The sequence below is a fragment of the Terrapene carolina genome, unplaced genomic scaffold (genome assembly GCF_002925995.2).
Source record: "Terrapene carolina triunguis isolate 2854851 unplaced genomic scaffold, T_m_triunguis-2.0 Scaffold247, whole genome shotgun sequence".
Classification (NCBI taxonomy): Eukaryota; Metazoa; Chordata; order Testudines; family Emydidae; genus Terrapene; species Terrapene triunguis.
In genome coordinates, this window is record NW_020664598.1 from 13,631,478 (window position 1) to 13,654,069 (window position 22,592).

Here is a 22,592-nt window from a genome sequence, read left to right on the forward strand (position 1 = left end):
GTTGCTCTTTGAATGGTGCTGGTAGGTGAAATTTAATTTCATCACTCAGGATAAAAACCAAAAGGAGATTCTGAGGCAGATCGCAGAGAAAGTAGGTGAGACGCCCCTTCTCACAAGAGGCAGAAACTCCCCCTTTCTCCTCCCCGCTGTCTCCATACACAAGTCGGAAACCTAAGACGAAGGAGCCCGGGGCTGTGGGTCAGCGGTGAGGAAATGGCACGTAGCTCTGATGTTTACTCAATCAGTCAGTCACTTTTGGCAGGGGGGAGTCAAAGTGTGTCAGGCAAGGGGAAGGGATGTGTGAAGCGGGAATATTCCTCACCTTCACCCTAGCTGATATACCGCAAAATAGTTTTTGTAGCTCCACAGACGCCTTGAGTTGGTCTCGGTCTCTCTCCTCAGGTGCCAGTCACCACAGCAGAGTATTTAATGCCGAACCAAATCCAAATTACATACTAGGTTCCTGTCTCTATAATGGGCTGCACCCAAACCCCAGATCCTACTGCACCTGAACTTCATGGGGGTTGAAATCTGAATCTAAATGCAGGTGTTGTAGCACAGGTCTGTCTCTAGTGGCCACGTGACTTCACTCAAAACAAATCCAGCCCGGTCTTCCAAAGCCCCCTTGACTTATCTATTGCCAGATCCTTTCCCAGTTAATACAGCACCTCTCAGCAGAGGAGCTGAAAGCGCTTCACAGAAGTAGGTAACTATCATCCCCATTTTCGATGGGGAAACTGAGGCACAACGTGGCTACGCGAACTTGCGAATGGTCTGATTCGGCAGCCCAAAGGGAGCAGGCTTATTGAATTCAATGGGATTATTTGCGAGTGCAAGTGCTACTCGTTGGGAGTAAGGGTTATAGAATCAGGCCCAACATGGGGAATACAGACCAGGTCTCTTGTCTTCCAGTCCCATGCTCAAACCACCAGACCATTCTGTCCTCTGTAGAAGCTGAAATCCTCTTAAATGGAACATCAGAGATCAAAACCTGGGTCTCTGGCAATTAAGCAGCCATCCACCCCTCTCCTCTTCATCCCAAGTAGGATTTTAATATACTTCCAGTTTCTCTTTTTTGAAAAAAAAAATTAATAATCATTTATAGGGTGAGTTCTTTTCAAGAAAATGGAGACGCATTCAGTGCTGATATATATTTTCCCCTTTTTAAATGGTATCTATTTAAATGCAGATTTTCTGGCTTCCTGTATGGAGTTTGGAAGCTACGCCTTTCAATTTAAATGTTAATAGACGAGTAAACTTCAAAATCAAAATTTCTCCATGAGGGAGAGCGCTTTTTCACTCTATTTAATATATTTCTATACTTTCTCCCTCCTTCTTCCCCACCTTTCTTCCCCCTCCCCAATCTCTCTTGTATTAAATAGTCTTTTTTTCTAAATAAGAATACGCTTTTCAAAAATCCTAAATTAAAATGTTTAATGCTGGGGTCTGTGGAATGAGGATGTTTGAAAAGAGCCCTGAGGTGCTGATAAAGCAGAGATATCATCCTTCTGCCTCCAGCCTTTTCCATCCCAGCCATTTATCAAACCTGCTGCTCTGAATGCTTTATGATGGTATTATTCTTGGGCTGGCACTGCATAATATTCCACCGGTCGCTGGGGGTGAGGGGGGAGACACACAGGAAGAAAACCTTTAGAATAATCTCTTTCTAAAGTGAGCAGGAAGATTTTGATAGGGGCCGGGGAGGGTAGCAGCGGACGAAATGCCATTGGTCTGTAAGTGATGGTATGAAGTGGCACAGCAGAGATGGTGCTACAATGTCTGTCCCTTTCCGTCTGTCCCAGGGCCCAATCTTGGGAGGTGCTGAGTACCTCCCACGTCATTTATCTTCAGTGGGAGCTGAGGGTGAATCTGTATTTTGTGGAAAGCTCTCAGCACCTCTTGGGATCAGGCCCTTGCATACCATCCTATTCCTCTCCTCCTCTTTGTCTCCCTCTGATCTTTCATATGAACTCCCCTCTTTCTTTTCTCATTTCTCTCTTTTCTTGCCCTCCTTTCTCCCTCTCCTCATAGCTCTTCTTTCTTCCATCTGTTGGATCATTTCTTTCTTTTTTCGTTCTTTCCCTCACTCAAAGAGAAAAAGCTCTTTAAGCTCTTTTCCATTTTCTCTTCCCCTTTACTCATTGCCCTATTAACCTCAGCCACGTTTTGCTGGCTGTGGCTCAGATAGACTCAGGTTTCACGTGTGATAGCCTGAGATTAAATTTTAATCAACTCCCATGAATTCAGAGAGTGAAGCACTTCCAACAGTCAAGATTCCATCTTAATAGTAGTCACCACAATGATTAGGTAGCACCTCTTTCCTCTTAGTCAAGGAATCCTAGATAGGGGAGACCATCCGCATCGCTCCAGAGGGGTCACTGCCGAACAAGGCACTCAGATGCCACAATGATTGGTGCAGTACAAGAAACAGAATAGAATAAAATAAGAGTATCTTGCCCTTCCTGGGCAGAGTGTGCGGCGTCCACAGAGAGACATTTGTAGACTGAATGATGATACATTTAGAAGGATAATGTGCTACTCTGTTAACCAGTGGGAGGAGAGACGGGGTCCTCACCCTGTGGGGCATTTCTCCCTCTTCACTGGCATGGCTAATCTGTGGACTTCTTCTCAGGACCTGGTCTTGAATGAGCTTGAACAAAGCAACTGGGGGGGAAAAGTCAATTCTCGTTTTTTCTCTCTGATTAATTTAGATAGAATTGTTTGGGGGATGTTTTGTTCCCAAGGTGTCTTCCCCCACAGTGCTCACCTGATTCTCATTTTTGGGGTCTCAGAATTTCCCCTTTCATCTGATGTGCATGGAGATTGGAAGCAGATTTTTCTAGCCCTAAATCACCACTATATGTTCATCAGAATGGACTAAATTACACATTTTTCTCAATGGGTTATAGAATTGAATTAAAAATGAGGGACTGTAATGGGATACAGAGCTTTTTTGCACCTAGGTCACTTCTTCAAATCTATTTACATGGCCTTGTCATATTGTTATCTGAATGTGTCACAAGCAATCTATTTTCACCTCCTGTAAGATGGGGAAGTATTATTCTCCTATTACAGGTAGGGAACTGAGGAGCAGAGAGATGATGGATTTGATTTTCAGAGGTGATGAGCACGCACAACTCGAGTTGATGTCACTGTGAACAGCGAGTGCTCAGCACTCTTGAAAATCAGGTGACTTGCCCATGGTCACACAAGAAGTCAGTGGCAGAGCCAGGAAGTGCACCCAGATCTCCTGAATGGCAATCTAATACTTTAACCACAAGATCCTCCTCCTTCTCAAGTCCAGGTTGATACCTGACTGGAAATTGCCCTGCCATCTCCTGGCTGGGCTGTTTATTGGTTCATGTGCCCTGAACTGATAGTCTAGGGAACAGAGTTCCTAGAAGATAGGTGTTCACATTGCAGAAACCAACCTCACAAATTACACACAGGACTTGGTTCTGTGAGGTGCTAGACACCTCCCCACACACTCCATGAGCTTTTGAACACCCTCAACTCCCACCATCTTTGTGGAAGCGGAGGCTGCTCAGCACTTCACATTAAGTTCTCATTACCTCACAGAATTTGGCCTTAACTGGCACCTTTGTTGACTGTCTCAGTAGACAACCTGAGCACTGAATGGCCCTGGAGACAGAACTCACCCCTCAGCACAAGAGGCACATTGGCAGGACAGTGTGGTGAAGCCTGCACTGATGCTTTTCCCTGGTTGGTTGATAAATAGAGGAATTCGGTTTTCAGGACTGCCAATCCCACATCTTTCCCCAGCGCTAAATTCACTTTACAAGAAAGAATGTGTTCTTTGCTCTGAGACCCCGAGCCTATTCCAGCTTTCTTCCAAACCATTAGAGAATACAGAAACATTTCCATTTAAAAAGCCAAGCTTTCCACCCAGCCTCTCATGCGATCAGCAGAGCTAGAAATGCTATGGAACAGAGATAGCACAGTGGGAGCAGGGAAGGGAGTGCACCACACCCTCCCATTGCAATCCAATTTAAAGTGCTGTTGCCCAGCTGCAATGCATTCCTCCTTGGCCAGCAGAGCGGAGCCCGTGATGTGGTTCCTCAAAGGTCAGACAGTTGTAAAACTCTCTACCTTCAGTTGTAAAACCCTCTACATCAGTTCAGAGCTGCATCTAATCTTCCTTAAACTTCAGCTATACAAATGCAGCCTTTGTGCGTCGACCTCCGCAATGTCCATATCAGAAAGTCTCTTGAAGGCAAATCCTTCTCTTCGGTCCCTGATGAGACACTTCCTGCCTTTTCTTTTTTAGCTCTCACATACACAACCCAGGTGTCTTTTTTGCCTTCTTTCTTTTATTATTGTGTCAAAAGGCTCTTGACACACACCCACTCCCTGCACTACGGGCCAAAAGCCAAGCGTGACAGTGGGACCTGTATCAGGCCACAGATAGGCCTGCCAGCTGTCTCAAATTTCTCAGGGCCCCCTGCTATTGGCAGGTCTGTCCCAGGTCCTTTGAGAATAGGTTGCAGAACATTAGCAAATCCCAAAGGTAATCTTTAATCGGGAACCTGCTATCATTCGGGTGCATTGTGATGAGAGTACATAGGGACGGGGAGTCATGAGAGTGCATGGCAATCTGGAGTTTTTGTCCTGAAGCTAAAATCTCTATAATGATATCAATCCTAGTCATGCCATATTATTCAACATCTGTCCGAAGCTGTTGGGATTGCTGGGGAGACAACATGGGCTGAAGTGCCAGCAGTACACTGGTGACATCCAGCTCTCTGTCTCCTTTACATCAGATATAAACATTGCAATCTCCCAGTACTCACAGTGCTGAGCCAAAATCAGCACCTAGATGAAGAGCAGCTGGCTAAAGCTGAACCCAGGCAAGGTTGACGTGGTTCTGGTAGGGAGAGAGGAGCACCTCAAACAACTTGCCTCCTCTAGTAATAGCAGTTGCCTTCAGATAGTTTTGTCCAGTGGTTCTCAACCAGGGATACCCGTATCCCTGGAGGTACGCAAAGGTCTTCGAGGGGGTACATCAACTCATCTAGATATTTGCCTAGTTTTACAATAGGCTACACAAAAAGCACTAACAAAGTCAGTACAAAATAAAATTTCATACAGACAATGACTTGTTTATATACTATACATTGAAACGTAAGTACAATATTTATATTCCAATTGATTTACTTTATAATTATATGGTAAAATGAGAAAGTAAGCAATTTGTCAATAATAGTGGGCTGTGACACTTCTGTATTTTTATGTCTGACTTTGTAAGCAGGTAGTTTTTAAGTGAGATGTAACTTGGGGGTACACAAGACAAATTAGACTCCTGAAAGGGGTACAGTAATCTGGAAAGGTTGAGAGCCCTGGTAGTCAGTCTGCAACCTCTGGGTCTCTTTGGATTCCTCAATGCTACGGGATACACAAATAGCCGGCTGAGAAAAAAATGGGGACTTATATTTGCACCAACCAGAAGACTGAGCCCTGTCCTATGAGATGCAGACCTGGCCACAGTGATTTGTGCATTTGTGACATCCAGGCTTGGTTATTGTAACTCATATCTAGGAATGAAGCCACATCACCTGAAAAAGCTCCACCTGGTGGAAAAGACAGCTGCTTATGAACACAGGTCACCATGAACATGGCTTTCTGGTGCTCCCATTTCTGAACTAGTTCCCCATTGAACACAAAGTCCAGTTCATTGTCTCTGTTCTGAAGTTCAAATCCTTCCTTGGGATTGGCCTTAGGTGCATGAGAGATTGTGTCCTCACACAATGGCTACATTCCACTGGAAAAAAGAAACTATCATAATGATGAGGCTCAAAGAGTGCAGAAGACAGAACTTTCACAGGAGTTTGACTTAGACTATGGAACTCATTGCCACAAGAGATAGTGACCAGGGGACTCAGCACATTCACAACTAAATGCAAAACTCATCTCTTTGATTTGCTTTTCTTTCCTAACGATCTTAGCAGAGTCATACAGACACATAAAACCCCAAACAAAAGAACCTTATAAACTAATCAAGCTGTTCTTCCTGCAAGATGGAAAAGAAGAGAGGGAGAGAGAGTGTTATTGCTGTTTCTATTTTTGAATAGTTGTGGGAGTGCTCAGACACTCTGGTGCAGGGTGGTTACTAGGTAAGCACCTAGGCAGACAGACAGACAATTCCCCATGACAAAAATTAAAAACTTGTCAGAAATTCCATTATAAACCCAACCCCACCATGTCTGACAGAGCTCAGCCTGACTAGCATGAACCACAACCAGGAACAAAAGTTTGTGACTAACATATCTATGTTAGTTAACATGGGTTAAGTGTTTGGCAAGTGTTACAACAGGACCAAAACTCTAGTCTAGACAAGCCCTTTGTGTTTTGCAGATGAAACTTTAAGAAAATGTGGTCCTGTCTTCTGTGCATTTCCATTACAGATCCCATAGCACTTTATGTAAAAGTAAGGGTCCTCTAAATCCCATTTCGCCAGTGTTATCTGCCTGGCTGCCCTCTTCCTTCCAGAAGTGGCTGCATTTCAGTGGGTTTGAATATACGGTTGTGAATCACTTTGTGGTGAAAGGTCCTGTGTATAAACGTAAACTATTATTATTTATATTAAAACAGGTTTTTCTTGTTATTGCTGCTTTGTAGGAACCCTTATATTGCAAAATGAGATTCCAAGAGCAGCAATTGTGCAAAAAAGAAACTCATAGGTGAATGCATTTTGGCAGTGTTTCAGGCAAACTGGAAGCATTTCTTCCATTATCTTGCTGTTCACAGAATGAAAAACACCAAACCAGCATTTAAACTATGAGATGAGCAAGCCACAAAATGCACAGTTAAAACTACCTCCAGAAGTGCTCATTTACCCAGTGTGATTGAGTTCTGCTGGTGATGGTGCTAAATCCGAGGTCAGTGTGGAAATTGCTGTTTCACACATCTCACGCTTTCTAGCTTGATAGCAGTGTGTTCTGGAGTGGAGGAAAGGGAAAGGACTATCCCCTGTGGCTGATTCTCCTAGCAGAAGTTTGTAATTTAGAGTACTGTGGGCCAGATCTTCAGCTAATATAAATAAGCATAGCGCCATTGAAGTCAGTGAACCTTGCTCTTGGATCATGTGAGAGAATTTAGAGCTGTAGAAGAACTCGCGCAGGGATCTGCTTAATTTAACTGTATAATAGACATACCCCCAGCAAGGGAAGGGGGAGATGTCTGTGATTCCGATGTCTCTGGATAAACTTAAACCAACATAGGTAAGGAAAATTTGAAGTCAGTCTAAATCTGGGAGGATCATGGATTAGAATGACCTAGTATGGAGGCGTACATTGTCCCAGTCCATTTCTACTTATTTATAACACAAACCCTAGACACCTCGGCCTAGCTGGACACAGCAATCCGATTCAGATTAGTCTTTGACCCAGGGGGCAGGGCAGGAGGTTTGAGAAAGAGGAGCAGTTACACCGAGAGTCCATTCTTGTGGCACAGAAATCTCCTTTAGGATGATCTCCCTCTAGGGCCTGCACCCAGAGGCTATTCCAGAGTGTGGGGAGAGGGAATAGGGTAGACAGTGTAGCACAGAATACCTAGCACATTCTTTACAGCAGCTCTACCCTTCTTATTGATTTGATAGCAAACTCTGGGTGCAATTCCGCATCCTGAAGTCAGAAGGATGCTCTTGTGGTTAAAGCATTCACTTGAGATTCAGGTGATCTAGGTTCACTTCCTGGCTCTGCTACAAACTTCCTGTGTGATCTTGGGCAAGATTCTTAATCTCTCTGTTTCCCATCTTTAAAACAAAGCTCACATTTTCCTTCCTCACAAAGCTGTTGCATGGGGAAAAAAATTCTAATATTTGTGAACTCCTGTGGTCATAGAGAGGCAAACAGGTATCAATGGGAGAAAGACTGAGCCCTGGTGATTTCACTTGTGATTTCAAAAGAGAGAATGAAACATCGATGGTCAAAAAGGCACTCTGATTTTTCCAAGTAACAACACTGATTCAAAACATGTCCCGTTTGTGGTTACTGGGGTGTGAAACTTCCCGCACATTATGACGTTCAAACCAGAGCAGCATAACAACCACAGATGGACAGATGTCTGGGTGAAAGCAGAGGGAGGGGCATTTGCAAACTCACAGCAAGAAGATCATGCTATTTGGAGAAAATAAATCTGTATCAGCTTCTCTTTTGCCTCTCATTACACCCAGGAAACCTGTAGAGCAGTGGTTCCCAAACTTTAACAACCCGTGAACCCCTTTCACTAAAATGTCAAGTCTCACGAACCCCCTCCTAAAAATGAATATTTCCAGGGATTTTCTCCTTTACCTGAGTGTAAATTATAAAAAGTAGTGATCTTGGAAATATAAGCATATCATAAAAACACATTTTATTACACACTATTTATTATTTATCATTAGAGTATTTTTATATTTATTTATTTTTATTTTACATTATGAAAATGGCAACACCCTTCCAAGATCTCACTTTCGTAGCTTGTATCACTTTGAATAAGTCTGTTATAAGACAAGGCTCCTATGTTTCATCAAGGAGTATCAGATGTGAAACAGCATAAAGATATTTAAGAAACCAGCTCAGAGTTCCTCCTACACAAGCATTCAGGTCTTGAGCAGTCCAGGCAAACAACGCACGTTACAACAAAGCTTAAACTTGTTCTTCATAATAATTTTAAAAACAATACTAGCTGCCTATTTATTTTAAAAACAGCAAAAAATATCCACCTCCCTTTCCATTTCTTATAAGGAGTTTTGAAGTTTAAATCTCCTCAGTGTGATAGATATGTTTGCTTTGATCTGCTTAGCTCTTGGAAGTCCAGAGGCTCCGGACTGCTTGCCCCATGCTGCCCGGGGTCCCTATGGACAGCTCTGTCCGCCATTAGGGAATTTTTTCCCAAGAACCCCCTGTAACACTTTGTGAACCCCCAGGGGTTCACGAACCCCAGTTTGGGAACCACTGCTGTAGAGTAAATACTCTCCAGCTGAGGTCTGCAGTGCTGTTAGGGAATGCATGGCATCTTGTGAGATTTTTTAGATCTCTCTTCCCAGCATTGTGCATGAGGTTGATAGCTCTCAACTCTCTCATCTCAGCTTCATGCCTGAGACTTGAGGCTATTCCATCCTCCTCTCACACATTATTAAACGTGAGCTTTGAGGCTCTGGCTCACAGCCCACACCATCATCATGCATGAACTCTGTTCCAGCCCCTTCCCATCTTCCTTGTGCCAAGTATGAGGCTGGCATTGTTGCCTGTCATACACACCAGCAACATTGTGCATGGGTGTGACTTTTGGGGATCACCCAACCCAGCAAGAGTTCTGTCACCTCCTGCATGTAACTTTGGGTGCCTTAATTCTATGCTGCTATGCCTCAGTGCTCTGTCAGCGGTAGCTAGCCCACAAACACAACAGTCTAACCCAGGCTATCAGCAGCCTAGTTACTCCCTGTAGTGGCCCCCAAAACCTCTTCCAGTCCACAGTCTCTCCAGATCTGTCCACCCTGAGACCTTAACTACCAGACACTGGGCCTTTTGCCTTCCGCTTCATCACCCCCGAAGGCATGAAACCACCCCAGGTACAGGCTCGACCCACACTCCGCACCGCAGCCCGCCCCCACAACCCTGCCCTTGATCTGCCTCTTCCCGCCCCCACTCCACCTCGTCCTCTGAAACACCCTCCACCCTCCGCTTCCTCCTTTCTGCTTCCCTGAGTGCCTCCCACCCGCCAAACAGCTGATCAGTGACCAGCCCTGAGGCCAGAACCACTGTGGCAGGCGGGTGCAGACTCTCCAAAAAATCATGAGATTTTAAAAAGTAATAAATTTTAGGTGTTTTTTTATTTGCCTTCTGGTTTTTGAGCTTTTAGGGTTCATATTTTAAAGCTTTTCTCCACAGTCATGATGGCTAGAAACTTACTTTTTTAAACAAAGAAAGAAAGAAAGAAAGAAAGAAAGCTGGGATTCTCAGGTAATCAAATGACTCAAGGAGCTGGGACTTTAAGAATAACAAGAAACATTACAAGGGAACAAGCCTAGGGAACAAACCACTTGTGCATTTGGAAACAAAAAACTTCACTAGCGAAGCTTTCTACAAAGCTGCACACGAAAGGAAAGAGAAATGCATTGATTTTCTGGAGCAGTGCCTCCAGCAGGTGTAGGTTGTAATTTAAATTCTCAGGCAATTGGGCCACGGTTTGTCAGGAGACAATGGAGCAACAGCCTGAGCAATCTCTGCCATCTCTTTGCAGAGTGAAGGCATAGTTCCCAGAGGTGCATACCCAGGTCCTCCATAGGGCCAGAACTAACATGAAACAATCATTGGGCTAAACAAAGTGCTTCTCATCCCTTTCCATATCATAGCCCTATATTAACAACAGAAAAATCATTGTCAAGACTTCCCTCTCATCAAGCCATGAAGAAAGGGAGAGCGGTTGTGACCCCCTGAGGTCATGACCCCCAGGATGAGAACCCATGCCCTAGTAAACCACTGGGACTAGCAGCCAAACAGTTGATGAATTTGAAACTGAATTATACATTATACTACTTACCAAATAAATGCAGTAATAATCAGTTTTATGACAGCATATAACCACATTCCTAAAAGATATAATTAGTTTTAGATATTATCATATGTAGAATATAATAGCATAACATTGATTATGTTGTAAAAGTGGATTCATGAGAGTGCTACAGTCTATTCACCTGCTGCAGTGTCAGGAACTGTGGGATGGCATCCCATAATGCAGTGCAAGGCACGCCATATGTGGACGGGGGGAAGCAGTGAACCTCAAAGAGTCTGGCTAGCATGGGATATGCTACACTACTGCAATGTGCAGTGGTTCAGTCCCACTGGCACAAGTTTCAGCAATGCATTTCTCTAGTGTAGATGCACCTTCAGTGGATCAGGTTTCACTCTCCCGAGACATCACAATCCTACTTGTTCTCCATTCATCCAGAGGGTCTTCTAAGAAAAAATAGTGTAGGACGAGACCTGAATTTCAAAGTGTAAAAAACAAACAAAAAAACCTTTTAAAAAATCAGAAACATTCAGGATGTGTTTAAACGCCAGAAGGAAGCATCAAAGGGCACAAACACAGTTTTGTTTACTTTTTCAGGATACCTTTACACAAGAAAAATCACCAAAGCTAACCAAACTTGGGCAAAATTCCATCATCTTGCTCCTATGCCCTGCTGTTTATTGATATCAGAGCCCTCCCACTCCCATGCCCACAACAAGGAGAACTTAATGAGGCCTTAAGGATCCTGGGGCCAGTTTTGTTCAACATCTTCATTAATGATCTGGATGATGGGATGGACTGCACCCTCAGCAAGTTCGCAGATGACATTAAGCTGGGGGGAGAGGTAGATACGCTGGAGGGTAGGGATAGGGTCCAGAGTGACCTAGACAAATTGGAGGATTGGGCCAAAAGAAATCTGATGAGGTTCAACAAGGACAAGTGCAGAGTCCTGCACTTAGGACAGAAGAATCCCAGGCACTGCTACAGGCTGGGGACAGACTGGCTAAGTGGCAGTTCTGCAGAAAAGGATCTGGGGATTACAGTGGACGAGAAGCTGGATATGAGTCAACAGTGTGCCCTTGTTGCCAAGAAGGCTAACAGCATACTGGGCTGCATTAGTACGAGCATTTCCAGCAGATCGAGGGAAGTGATTATTCCCCTCTATTCGGCACTGGTGAGGCCACATCTGGAGTATTGCATCCAGTTTTGCGCTGCCCACTACAGAAAGGATGTGGACAAATTGAAGAGAGTCCAGCGGAGGGCAACGAAAATTATTAGGGGGCTGGGGCACATGACTAATGAGGAGAGGCTAAAGGAACTGGGCTTCTTCAGTCTGCAGAAGAGAAGAGTGAGGAGGGATTTGATAGCAGCCTTCAACTACCTGAAGTGGGTTCCAGAGAGGATGGAGCTAGGCTGTTCTCAGTGGTGGCAGATGACAGAACAAGGAGCAATGGTCTCAAGTTGCAGTGGGGGAGGTCTAGGTTGATATTAGGAAAAACTGTTTCACTAGGAGGGTGGTGAAGCACTGGAAAGGGTTACCTAGGGAGGTGGTGGAGTCTCCTTCCTTAGAGGTTTTTAAGGCCCGGCTTGACAAAGCCCTGACTGGGATGATTTAGTTGAGGTTGGTCCTGCTTTGAGCAGGAGGTTGGACTAGATGACCTCCTGAGGTCTCTTCCAACCCTAATCTTCTATGATTCTATTTTATGATGCAAAGCAAAGCCTTGATTTTTCTACCCTTCCTTCCTTGCCTAGTACCATTTAAACAAACCAGTAATAGTAATAATACCGATACTATAGGCCTGTGCCTAAGGGAGACAGGCTTCCATTCTCTGGCCTCCTCTTTTCTAAGTAGCCAGAGGGTGCTGATTCAGTGATGCGCTACATTAAGTACTTTTCCATGGGAGAATCACTTTGAATAGTCTTGTTCTTAACATTGGCATCCTGCGAGCTCTGCTAGGTGAGGAGTGCCAGGGAGATATTGTCAGTCAGGCGAGAGCTGTTTATGAAACCAGCTTACAAGTCCCCTTTCCTGCCATTGCCATTTGCAAATGGTGCCCTCTGGGGGCGGTTCTGGCGGGACAGAAACTGAACTGGTTTTGAACAAAAAGGAAGTTTATCTTTATTTTGTAGTTCTTCCAGATGAGTCTAGTGGAAGGCCTTGCTGAGAGGAGGGTTGCTGGGAGGAGGAAGTGGTGGGAATTTTTAACTGAGCTGAGGGAAAATTCAGGGGAAGTGGAGTTTTAAACAGAACATAAATAAAACTTTTCTGCTTGGTTTTCAACATCAGCCAAAAGTTAACCTTATCAAGTATGGGCCACTTCTCCTTTTCCATAAGAGGACTTAGCCCAGGGTTGTAATGATACTAATGGACTGCAACTTGGTGCTGAGAAAAGGAACCCCAGGACTGGTACCACTTAGGTAGGGTGGTCAGATGAAATGAACCCCAGCACTAGAGACACTCCTACAAGTTGGATCCAGGAGTCTAGGTCCTGCGTCTGCTCCCATTTAAGTAAGTAAATGGCAAAACTTCTAATTTCAATGGGGAGAAACAGGCCCTTTGTTTGGTCGGTGAGATAAGAAAGAGATCCTGCTGCACTGCCACACCCCAGCCCTCTGGAGTTTCTCAGGGGTTGTCTACACAGCAAAATCTGCATGGGCGAGCTACCCATGTTAGCTTGAATCCAGCTAGTGCAAGTAACAACAGCAATTAAGACAGGTGAGAGTAGGCTAGTAAGCTCAGTACATACCGAGCATCTGTGCTGGGCTTGTGTTACCCACACTGAAGCCCGTGTGTAGATATACTCTGAGAAGTGGCTCTGTCAAGACAGTCAATGGGCTGGGTTTTTGAGGGTTAACCCCCAGCTAGAATGTAGATGCAGTTTAGGGAGGCATTCCTCTCATGGAGCAGAATAAATACAGCTGAGGCTATTTAGGCCGAACACTTAGGGGTGTTGGACTCTGTCTTCACAAGGAAAAACGGTTTGTTCTTAACTTGAGTTAAAGTCAAGGGTCTCTTGTGAACAACACAGACAATTATGCAGTGGTTTTGTGATACATGGTCTGAGGCATTAAAGATAAGGAACAGATCAGCAAACCCTTTCCTTTGACACCTGTATTAGGATTTGAACCCATGGGTTAAAAGCCAGTATATGAACCTACTCTGCCACTGAAGATGGCTACTCAGTTTCTTCTTGAGTTAAAAAACAATCCCTCTGACAACCCCCAGAGGAGCAGATACCAGTACAGGTGCTTTGGTTCTGTAGGAAGTACCTGTTTTTTCTGCACCACAGACCTCCTAAATATATTCAAATACTTTGGACTCTCTTTTCACTTTTGCTTATTGGTCATCAGGGCAACCATGAAAAGTTTCTCTGAGTAAGACAGAAAGTGGGAATCTGAGACTTGTCTTTTGTAAGAGAACCTGGCAATCTTGAGCTCAGTAGCAATCCCCCTGTCCTAGGAGTAAGGGTCACTGTCTCTGTAAAACTGTCCCACTTACACAACAACCACAACAAAAGTGACAAGGAGACATGAGATGGTGACAACATCATTGATGATGTCATCATTACATGCACAGGAGAGTTTGTGTTCTACAAGCTGAACTTGCACAAATGTTGTGGGACAGGCAGCCAGGTGAAAATCTGAACTGTCCGGCCAGACCCCAGGATGTGCGAGAAGCCTAGGCCGATGGCATTAGTTGTCCTTGTGATCCATTGTGGCAAAGAAAAATAGAGAATTGGAGCTGGTCTGTGGGAGTTAGTCACCACTATTGCTGGGCCAGCTTTTCCCTTGCCCCAACCAAGGAGAAAAGATGTCCTAGACCCAGTGGCTGATTCATTGTTTTCAAATCCCCCCGTTTTGCATCCCTTCCTCCCACGTGCATTCTGTTATTTGAAAGAAGAAGAAAAATCCTCTGCAAGTAAAATGTGCTTCAAGTGGGAGGGAATGTGTTTGTGGTGCTGACTTGGGTGGAATTTTTCCTCTGTGTGGTGAGTATGGCCGTGTGTGTGTGTGTGTGTGTGTGTGTGTGTAGCTGAAAATAGTCAAGTGTTCATTTTAATGAAAGTGCCCCCACTCTGGATATCTGATCTGCGGGTGTCAAGGAGCTCATTGACTCTAGCAATCCTTGCAGTTTCAGTAGCCATGTAGACGCTACAGCTCCACATTTCACACTGGAAATACCTGTGAAAATGTTTGATTTTTCTCCTGTGGGCAGGCAGGAGATGGTAGTGCAGCCATCCCTCCCTTTTTGATGAATCCTGCTGTAGGACACGGGAAAATTTTAATTTGAATGTTTTTTCTTCCACTATATTTTGCTTCTATGAAATGCTCATAACTGTTGTGTCGTTTCCTAAAGCAAACCATAGTGCAGACAGGTTCTGTGCAGGTGTGCATGTAACACACACAGTTGTGCTGATGCGCCTCATTCCTAATCTGTAGTGTGTCCAGATGCTTTATTCCCAGGCACCTGCCCTCCCTTAGCTCTGCCACCACTCTTCACTCCTGACTGTAGCACCAAAACACCTCCCCACCAAAAAGACATTTGAAATATTCACCATCCAAAGCCAAAAAAGTGGCTGCTCCATGCCACCATTCTTTGTGTATAAGGTACTTATATGGCCCTCATCACCATGGTAGCTGAACACCTCACAGTCTTTAATATATTTATCCTCGCAGCATCCATGTGAGGTAGGGCAATGCTATTATCCCCTCTTTACAGATGGGAAACTGAGGCCCAGGGGGAGACTACGGGTATGTCTACACTGCACATGCCTTACAGTGGCATGTAGAGTACATACTCTGCAGGCCCTCTTGCATGGGTATAAATAGCAGTGTAGCTGGTGAGGCATTGCTTAGGCAAGGTAAGACACACCTGAACCCTGTGGATATGTACCCTGCATGGCTGTCTACATGCCCGAGCAGTGCCTTCCGGATCTACACTGCTATGTTTAGCAGCATAGAGTCCTACTCCCGGATCCTTTCCCCGTCACAGGGAAAGTAGTTCCCCACTGCTGGAGCCTTTCCCCACTGCCCTCCTCCTGACGTGTGTAGCTACAAACCACAGTGTGGACTTAGCCTGCTTTTCACTGCGGCACGTAGCTATATATACCCTACACATTGCCGCCAGTGGTGTGTAGTGTAGACATACCTTAAGTGATTTGATCAAGGTCACACAGGAAATCGTTAGCAAAGCAGGAAAAGGAACCCTGGTCTCCCAAGTCCCAAGCTAGCTCCCTCACCACTGGACTGTCCTTCCTCTGCATCATCATGACATAAATCCTCCTGTGCCAACCACTGACAACGCTGGGCAAAAGTAGGTAGATGTTTGGACTAGAGTTCTTATGAAGATCTGATCAGAATAACTTATCAAATTTCACAGGCATCCTGTTGTTCTCTCTTTCACTTTGCAGACCTGCGTAGGATGACGGCTGGCTTTATGGGCATGGCTGTGGCCATCATCCTCTTTGGATGGATTATCGGGGTGCTGGGGTGCTGCTGGGATCGAGGCCTTATGCAGTATGTAGCAGGGCTTCTCTTCCTCATGGGAGGTAAGGATGTTGTTTTGCAAAGAAATGTCTTCTGCCTTTCTGCATCTTATATATGGTTTCAAGGTTGTTTTAAATGCCGTGGTGTCTGATTTGATTCTGATCTTCCACGCATGTAAATCAGGAGTGACTTAACTGAAGCCAGTGGTGTTTGTGTAAATGAGATCAGAGTCAAGCCCCGCAGGCAGAGCTGGGTGAGTGACTCAGAATAAATAGTTTATTTATCGATTTAGTCCTTTTTTCCGCACGTGGTTCTTTGATGATGAGATCACGATTTCAACAGATTTGTTTCTTATTGCTGACTTGTGTCATGTTATGGTGCAGATAGGAGTAAGGAGCACAGACGGACATGTCTGGTGTCAGCAGAGGTAAGTGCTTTAGTAATGATAATCTGGAAATGACACAAATAATCATTCCCCTTCTGGGTATAGTGGGACCAACAACATTAACACTCTCCATGCCAATCGACATGGCAGGGAGGGATAGCTCATGGGTTTGAGCATTGGCCTGCTAAACTCAGGGTTGTGAGCTCAATCATTGAGGGGGCCATTTAGGGATCTGGGGCAAAAATCTGTCTGGGGATTGGTCCTGCTTTGAGCAGGGGGTTGGACTAGAAACAACTGAGGAGAGTTGGCAGTTTTTCAAAGGGACACTATTAAGGGCCCAAAAGCAAGCTAGTCCGCTGAGTAGGAAAGATAGGAAACGTGGCAAAAGACCTCCTTGGCTTAACCATGAGATCTTGCATGATCTAAAAAATAAAAAGGAGTTATATAAAAAATGGAAACTAGGACAGATTACAAAGGATGAATATAGGCAAACAACACAGGAATGCAGGGGCAAGATTAGAAAGTCAAAGGCACAAAATGAGCTCAAACTGGCTACAGGAATAAAGGGAAACAAGAAGACTTTTTATCAATACATTAGAAGCAAGAGGAAGACCAAGGACAGGGTAGGCCCACTGCTCAGTGAGGAGGGAGATACAGTAACAGGAAACTTGGAAATGGCAGAGATGCTTAATGACTTCTTTGTTTCGGTCTTCACCGAGAGGTCTGAAGGAATGACTAACATAGTGAATGCTAATGGGAAGCAGGTAGGTTTAGAAGATAAAATAAAAAAAGAACAAGTTAAAAATCACTTAGAAAAGTTAGATGCCTGCAAGTCACCAGGGCCTGATGAAATGCATCCTAGAATACTCAAGGAGCTAATAGAGGAGGTATCTGAGCCTCTAGCTATTATCTTTGGAAAATCATGGGAGATAGGAGAGATTCCAGAAGACTGGAAAAGGGCAAATATAGTGCCCATCTATAAAAAGGGAAATAAAAATGACCCAGGAAATGACAGACCAGTTAGTTTAACTTCTGTGCCAGGGAAGATAATGGAGCAAGTAATTAAGGAAATCATCTGCAAACACTTGGAAGGTGGTAAGGTGATAGGGAATAGCCAGCATGGATTTGTAAAGAACAAATCATGTCAAACCAATCTGATAGCTTTCTTTGATAGGATAACGAGTCTTGTGGATAAGGGAGACGCGGTGGATGTGGTATATCTAGACTTTAGTAAGGCATTTGATACGGTCTCGCATGATATTCTTATCGATAAACTAGGCAAATACAACTTAGATGGGGCTACTATAAGGTGGGTGCATAACTGGCTGGATAACTGTACTCAGAGAGTAGTTATTAATGGTTCCCAATCCTGCTGGAAAGGTATAACAAGTGAGGTTCCGCAGGGGACTGTTTTGGGACCGGCTCTGTTCAATATCTTCATCAACGACTTAGATATTGGCATAGAAAGTACGCTTATTAAGTTTGCGGATGATACCAAACTGGGAGGGATTGCAACTGCTTTGGAGGATAAGGTCATAATTCAAAATGGTTGGGACAAATTGGGGAAATGGTCTGAGGTAAATAGGATGAAGTTTAACAAAGACAAATGCAAAATGCTCCACTTAGGAAGGAACAATCAGTTTCACACATACAGAATGGGAAGAGACTGTCTAGGAAGGAGTACGGCAGAAAGGGATCTAGGGGTTATAGTGGACCACAAGCTAAATATGAGTCAACAGTGTGATGCTGTTGCAAAAAAAGCAAACATGATTCTGGGATGCATTAACAGGTGTGTTGTGAGCAAGACACAAGAAGTCATTCTTCCGCTCTACTCTGTGCTGGTTAGGCCTCAACTGGAGTATTGTGTCCAGTTCTGGGCACCGCATTTCAAGAAAGATGTGGAGAAATTGGAGAGGGTTCAGAGAAGAGCAACAAGAATGATTAAAGGTCTTGAGAACATGACCTATGAAGGAAGGCTGAAAGAATTGGGTTTGTTTAGTTTGGAAAAGAGAAGACTGAGAGGGGACATGATAGCAGTTTTCAGGTATCTAAAAGAGTGTCATAAGGAGGAGGGAGAAAACGTGTTCACCTTAGCCTCTAAGGATAGAACAAACTGCAGCAAGGGAGGTTTAGGTTGGACATTAGGAAAAAGTTCCCAACTGTCAGGGTGGTTAAACACTGGAATAAACTGCCTAGGGAGGTTGTGGAATCTCCATCTCTGCAGATATTTAAGAGTAGGTTAGATAAATGTCTGTCCAGGGTGGTCTAGACAGTATTTGGTCCTGCCATGAGGGCAGGGGACTGGACTCGATGACCTCTCAAGGTCTCTTCCAGTCCTAGAATCTATGAACCTCCTGAGGTCCCTTCCAACCCTGACATTCTATGACACAAACTTGTATTCAACAAATGTTCTGTGCAAACACATTTCAGCCTGTGGACCCTTGCAAATTGTTCACTGCGAGGACTCAGTACTAGCAATTTTATGGAAAATAGGTCTGTTGAATTAAGTGGATATGATTTTTTATGAGATTACAAGTTTGGTTGATAAAGGTAACTGTATTGATGTAACATGCTCAGATATCTATAAGAAGTTTGATTTAGTACCCTGGGATAGTCTGATTAAAAATTAACACTATACAAAATCAATGTAGCACAATATTAAATGGATTAAAAACTGGCAAACTGATAGATTTCAAAACAGAGTTGCTAATGGGGAATTATTGCTGACTGGGAGTGTTTCTGTGTAGGTGACATATGAATCATTTTTTGGCTCAGTCGTGTTTAATAATTTTATTAGTGATCTGGAAGAAAACAGATCATTACTGATAAAGTTTGCAGATGACACAAAGTTTGGTACAGTGATCAGTAACAATGGGGACAGATCACTTATCCAGAGCAACCTGGATCTCTTAGGACGTTCAAACAACAAGCATTTTGATACAGGTAAAATGAAAGGTCACACATCTAGGAATAAAGATTATAAGTCATATTTACAGAAGAGAGGACTATAACCTGGAAAGCAATGATTCTGAAAAGATCATAGTGTATAACCAGCTGAATGAGAGCTTCCAATACAATGCTGCGGCTAAAAGGACTAACACAGTCCTTTGATATATAAATGGGAATATTAAGTCAGAGTAGGGAGGTAGTGTTATCTCTACACACAGTATTAGAGAGACCATTGCTGGAATACTGCATCCAGTTCTGGTGTCCAGGCTTTTAAAAGGATTTTGAAAGATTGGAGGGTGTTCAGAGAAGAGCCACAAGAATGATTTTAGGTCTAAAAAATGTGCCTTATAATGAAAGACTTAAGCTCAATCTATTTAGCCTGTGGAACAGAAGGTTAAGAAGTGACTTGATCATGCTCTAGATTCTAGAATTATCTACACAAGGAGAAGAGATCTCATACTAGCAGGTTCTTTAGCCTGGCAGACAAAGGAAGAACAAGATCTAGTGGATGGAAATTGAAACTAGGCAAATTCAAACTGAAATAAGATGCATTGACTGTTTTATTAAATCTGACAAATAGTGAGGTGGTTGTAATAAAAATGTGTTGGTAAGAGACTGAACTTTTTTTCTGGTCAGTCATAGTTACATGACATGAGTCAGAGTTACAAAAGGTTATTCCCCTGTCATGTGGCATGGGTAAGTAGCCACTGACTCTAGTGGCTACTGTTACATCCTCCCTGACTTTTTTAAAGTCAAATACAAATGAAATATCACCCCAAAATAGCAACCACAATCTGAAACAATCAATTAATAAAACAGACAAATAGAGACATCTAGGCTGGAGGTCAGGATATTCAATATCGGTCAGTAACTACCATCTCTGAACCTCTGGCTTTCTGATCACGTGGTCTCTTCTTGTTCTCATACTAGTGCTTACTGCAGAGGTCAGGTTAGCCACTGAGATGGATCTGCAGCTTGGAGCCTATTTTTTGCTCTTGGTGTTTTTCCACTGACAGTGACTTGATGGGCAGGTATTACTTCTGTCACCACATGAGCATTGTCAAGTAGCATTCTGGTGGTTGTCCTCAAAAAGTAGACAGTCAGTGTTCTCCATAGTTTTGTTTGGCTGTTCTAAGTACCTGCAGGGCTAAAACCTGGGACCAGGCGGCATCTGGGCCACTGATGCTGCTGCATCACCACGGAAGGGTTAAGCCACGCTCCCATGAGAGGACCCTGTGAAGTTAGGCTTGACAGGCACTACCACCCAGCAGTGGCTGAGTGGCAGCCCCTCACAGCCCACTGATTGGCTGATACCAGTAATTAAATCAGGAAGCCAACATGAGGAGCTATCTGAGCAATGACACAGACTGACTGCCTGCTTCCGCTCCAGACCCTGCTTCTGACAGATGCTAGACTCTGGCTCTGACCCTGGTTTGTCCTTGACGTCACTATTCAATTACTGTTGGAAACCTAGTGCCTGACCTTGCTGGTATGACTTCCTGGTATCCCGACCTGGCTTGATTCTGACCCTGCTATCTGCCTGTTGCCTGCAACTTGGTGCCTGACCCTGACATCCTGGCATTCTGACCTGGCTTGCTCCTGACCCTGCTACTTGTCTTCTGATCTCAGCAGCTAGCCCATGTGACTGTGCATAGTAAGGACTTGAGGTAGTGTGCTTGATCTAATAAATCAAAAGAATGGCCAAAATGAGTCACTTGTGAATTGTGGGCCATTATCTGTTATTAGCTCATCTGGAATCCCATGACAAGTAAATGGTGATTTACAATGTGTTATTACATTGTTATTCAATGTGTTTTGCAACAAGTTAAAAAAATTCACTAATAAGAAGTCATCTTTCCTGTTTAGTTCAAATGTATCTATACCAACAGAGATCAGAAATCTCTCATGGCCTCCGGGGTTATTTTGCAGTCTATTTATTGCAGATTTCACACTTGGATACCTTATCTTTGATGGTAGCATTTGCTTGGTCATAATAGGATTTTTAAGCCTCTCTTTTTACACTTCTAAATACCCAGATGGGCGCTGCGGAATATGTATAGCATTTCTGACCTCATGCTGTTCAATCTGAGAATCTTTTCTTCAATATGTGGCAGAACATTATGCCATCTCTTGTTGTGGCATTGATCATTTTTACCCTAAACCAGCAGATCATCAACAGTTATTTCCATCCCATACAGAGCCTCAAAGATCTGGGGCATGATGGGAAAAATCCTGGCCCCACTGAAATTAATAGAAAAAATCCCATGGACTTCAGTGGGGCCAGGATTTCACCTTCACGCATGTCAGGCTGCTGAGACAATCCCAAGGGGAAATTGCTTAAACATGTATCTACCAAAAGAAATATGGGAGGCAAAGAGCTTTATACTTTATATATTGACTCAGACCTGCCTTGACTTGCATCAAAACCTAAATATTTAGGGGTCCTCTAGACATGAACTCTTTATCAGTTCTCAGGGGGTAGCACTCATGTTTGGTGGCCTAACTCAAAACTTTTGACTTTGTCCAAATTCTTAACTTGTTTGGCTTTATTATAGTGGCCATCCTGAGCATTCCAGTTAGTTGGTGTCTGTTCACTCAACAGCATCTACTTTTACCATCAGGTCAGGTTCAGCTTTTATTTTCTCTTTCAGTGCTAATGAGGTGTTATGTGGTTTGGTGGCGCACTGAGGTCTCTATCAATGTGAACTCTTACATTGCCAATGCATCCCACTTCCCTCAACACCTCATCAAGTTATTTAAGAATATATTTTGTGTTCTGGACAGTTAGGATGACCAGATATCCCGATTTTATAGGTACAGTCCTGATATTCGGGGGTTTGTCTTATAAAGGCACCTATTCCCCCCACTCCCATCCCAGTTTTTCACACTTGCTATCTGGTCAACCTATGGACAGTAGACAAGTTAATCACCCATTTGATCATCTGCATTTGCAGCCTACTCTCTACCCCAGGCATACATGGGGTTTCCTCTTTCACTATTTCAAACTCTGCTGAGTGGTAGTCCTTACACAGATGTGCAAATGTAGCTTTGTCACATAGGTTAATTTGTGCCCACTGTATAAAACTTTTTATTTTTTATTTTTTATTATTTTAATGTCAGTAGTCTCTCTCTCTCTCTCGTGTGTGTGTGTGTGTGTGTGTGTGATTACATTGCACTCAGGTCTATTTTGAACTTCATTTTTTTGTTAATTTATTTCCAGTGTCAAAAACAATCTGTTGCAGAACTTTCCTTTGCAAAT

The 22,592-nt window shown here is 43.7% G+C and overlaps 1 protein-coding gene across 1 annotated transcript in view; it reads left to right on the plus strand.

Annotated features, from left to right (window-relative positions):
* The window catches only part of TMEM178B (transmembrane protein 178B), a 304,484-nt gene that overhangs the window by 261,206 nt on the left and 20,686 nt on the right, over window positions 1-22,592 (plus strand). The window contains exon 3 of the mRNA XM_026657580.1: window positions 15,924-16,061. Coding sequence (XP_026513365.1) covers window positions 15,924-16,061 — 138 coding nt within the window. The remainder of the gene's footprint in view (window positions 1-15,923; window positions 16,062-22,592) is intronic.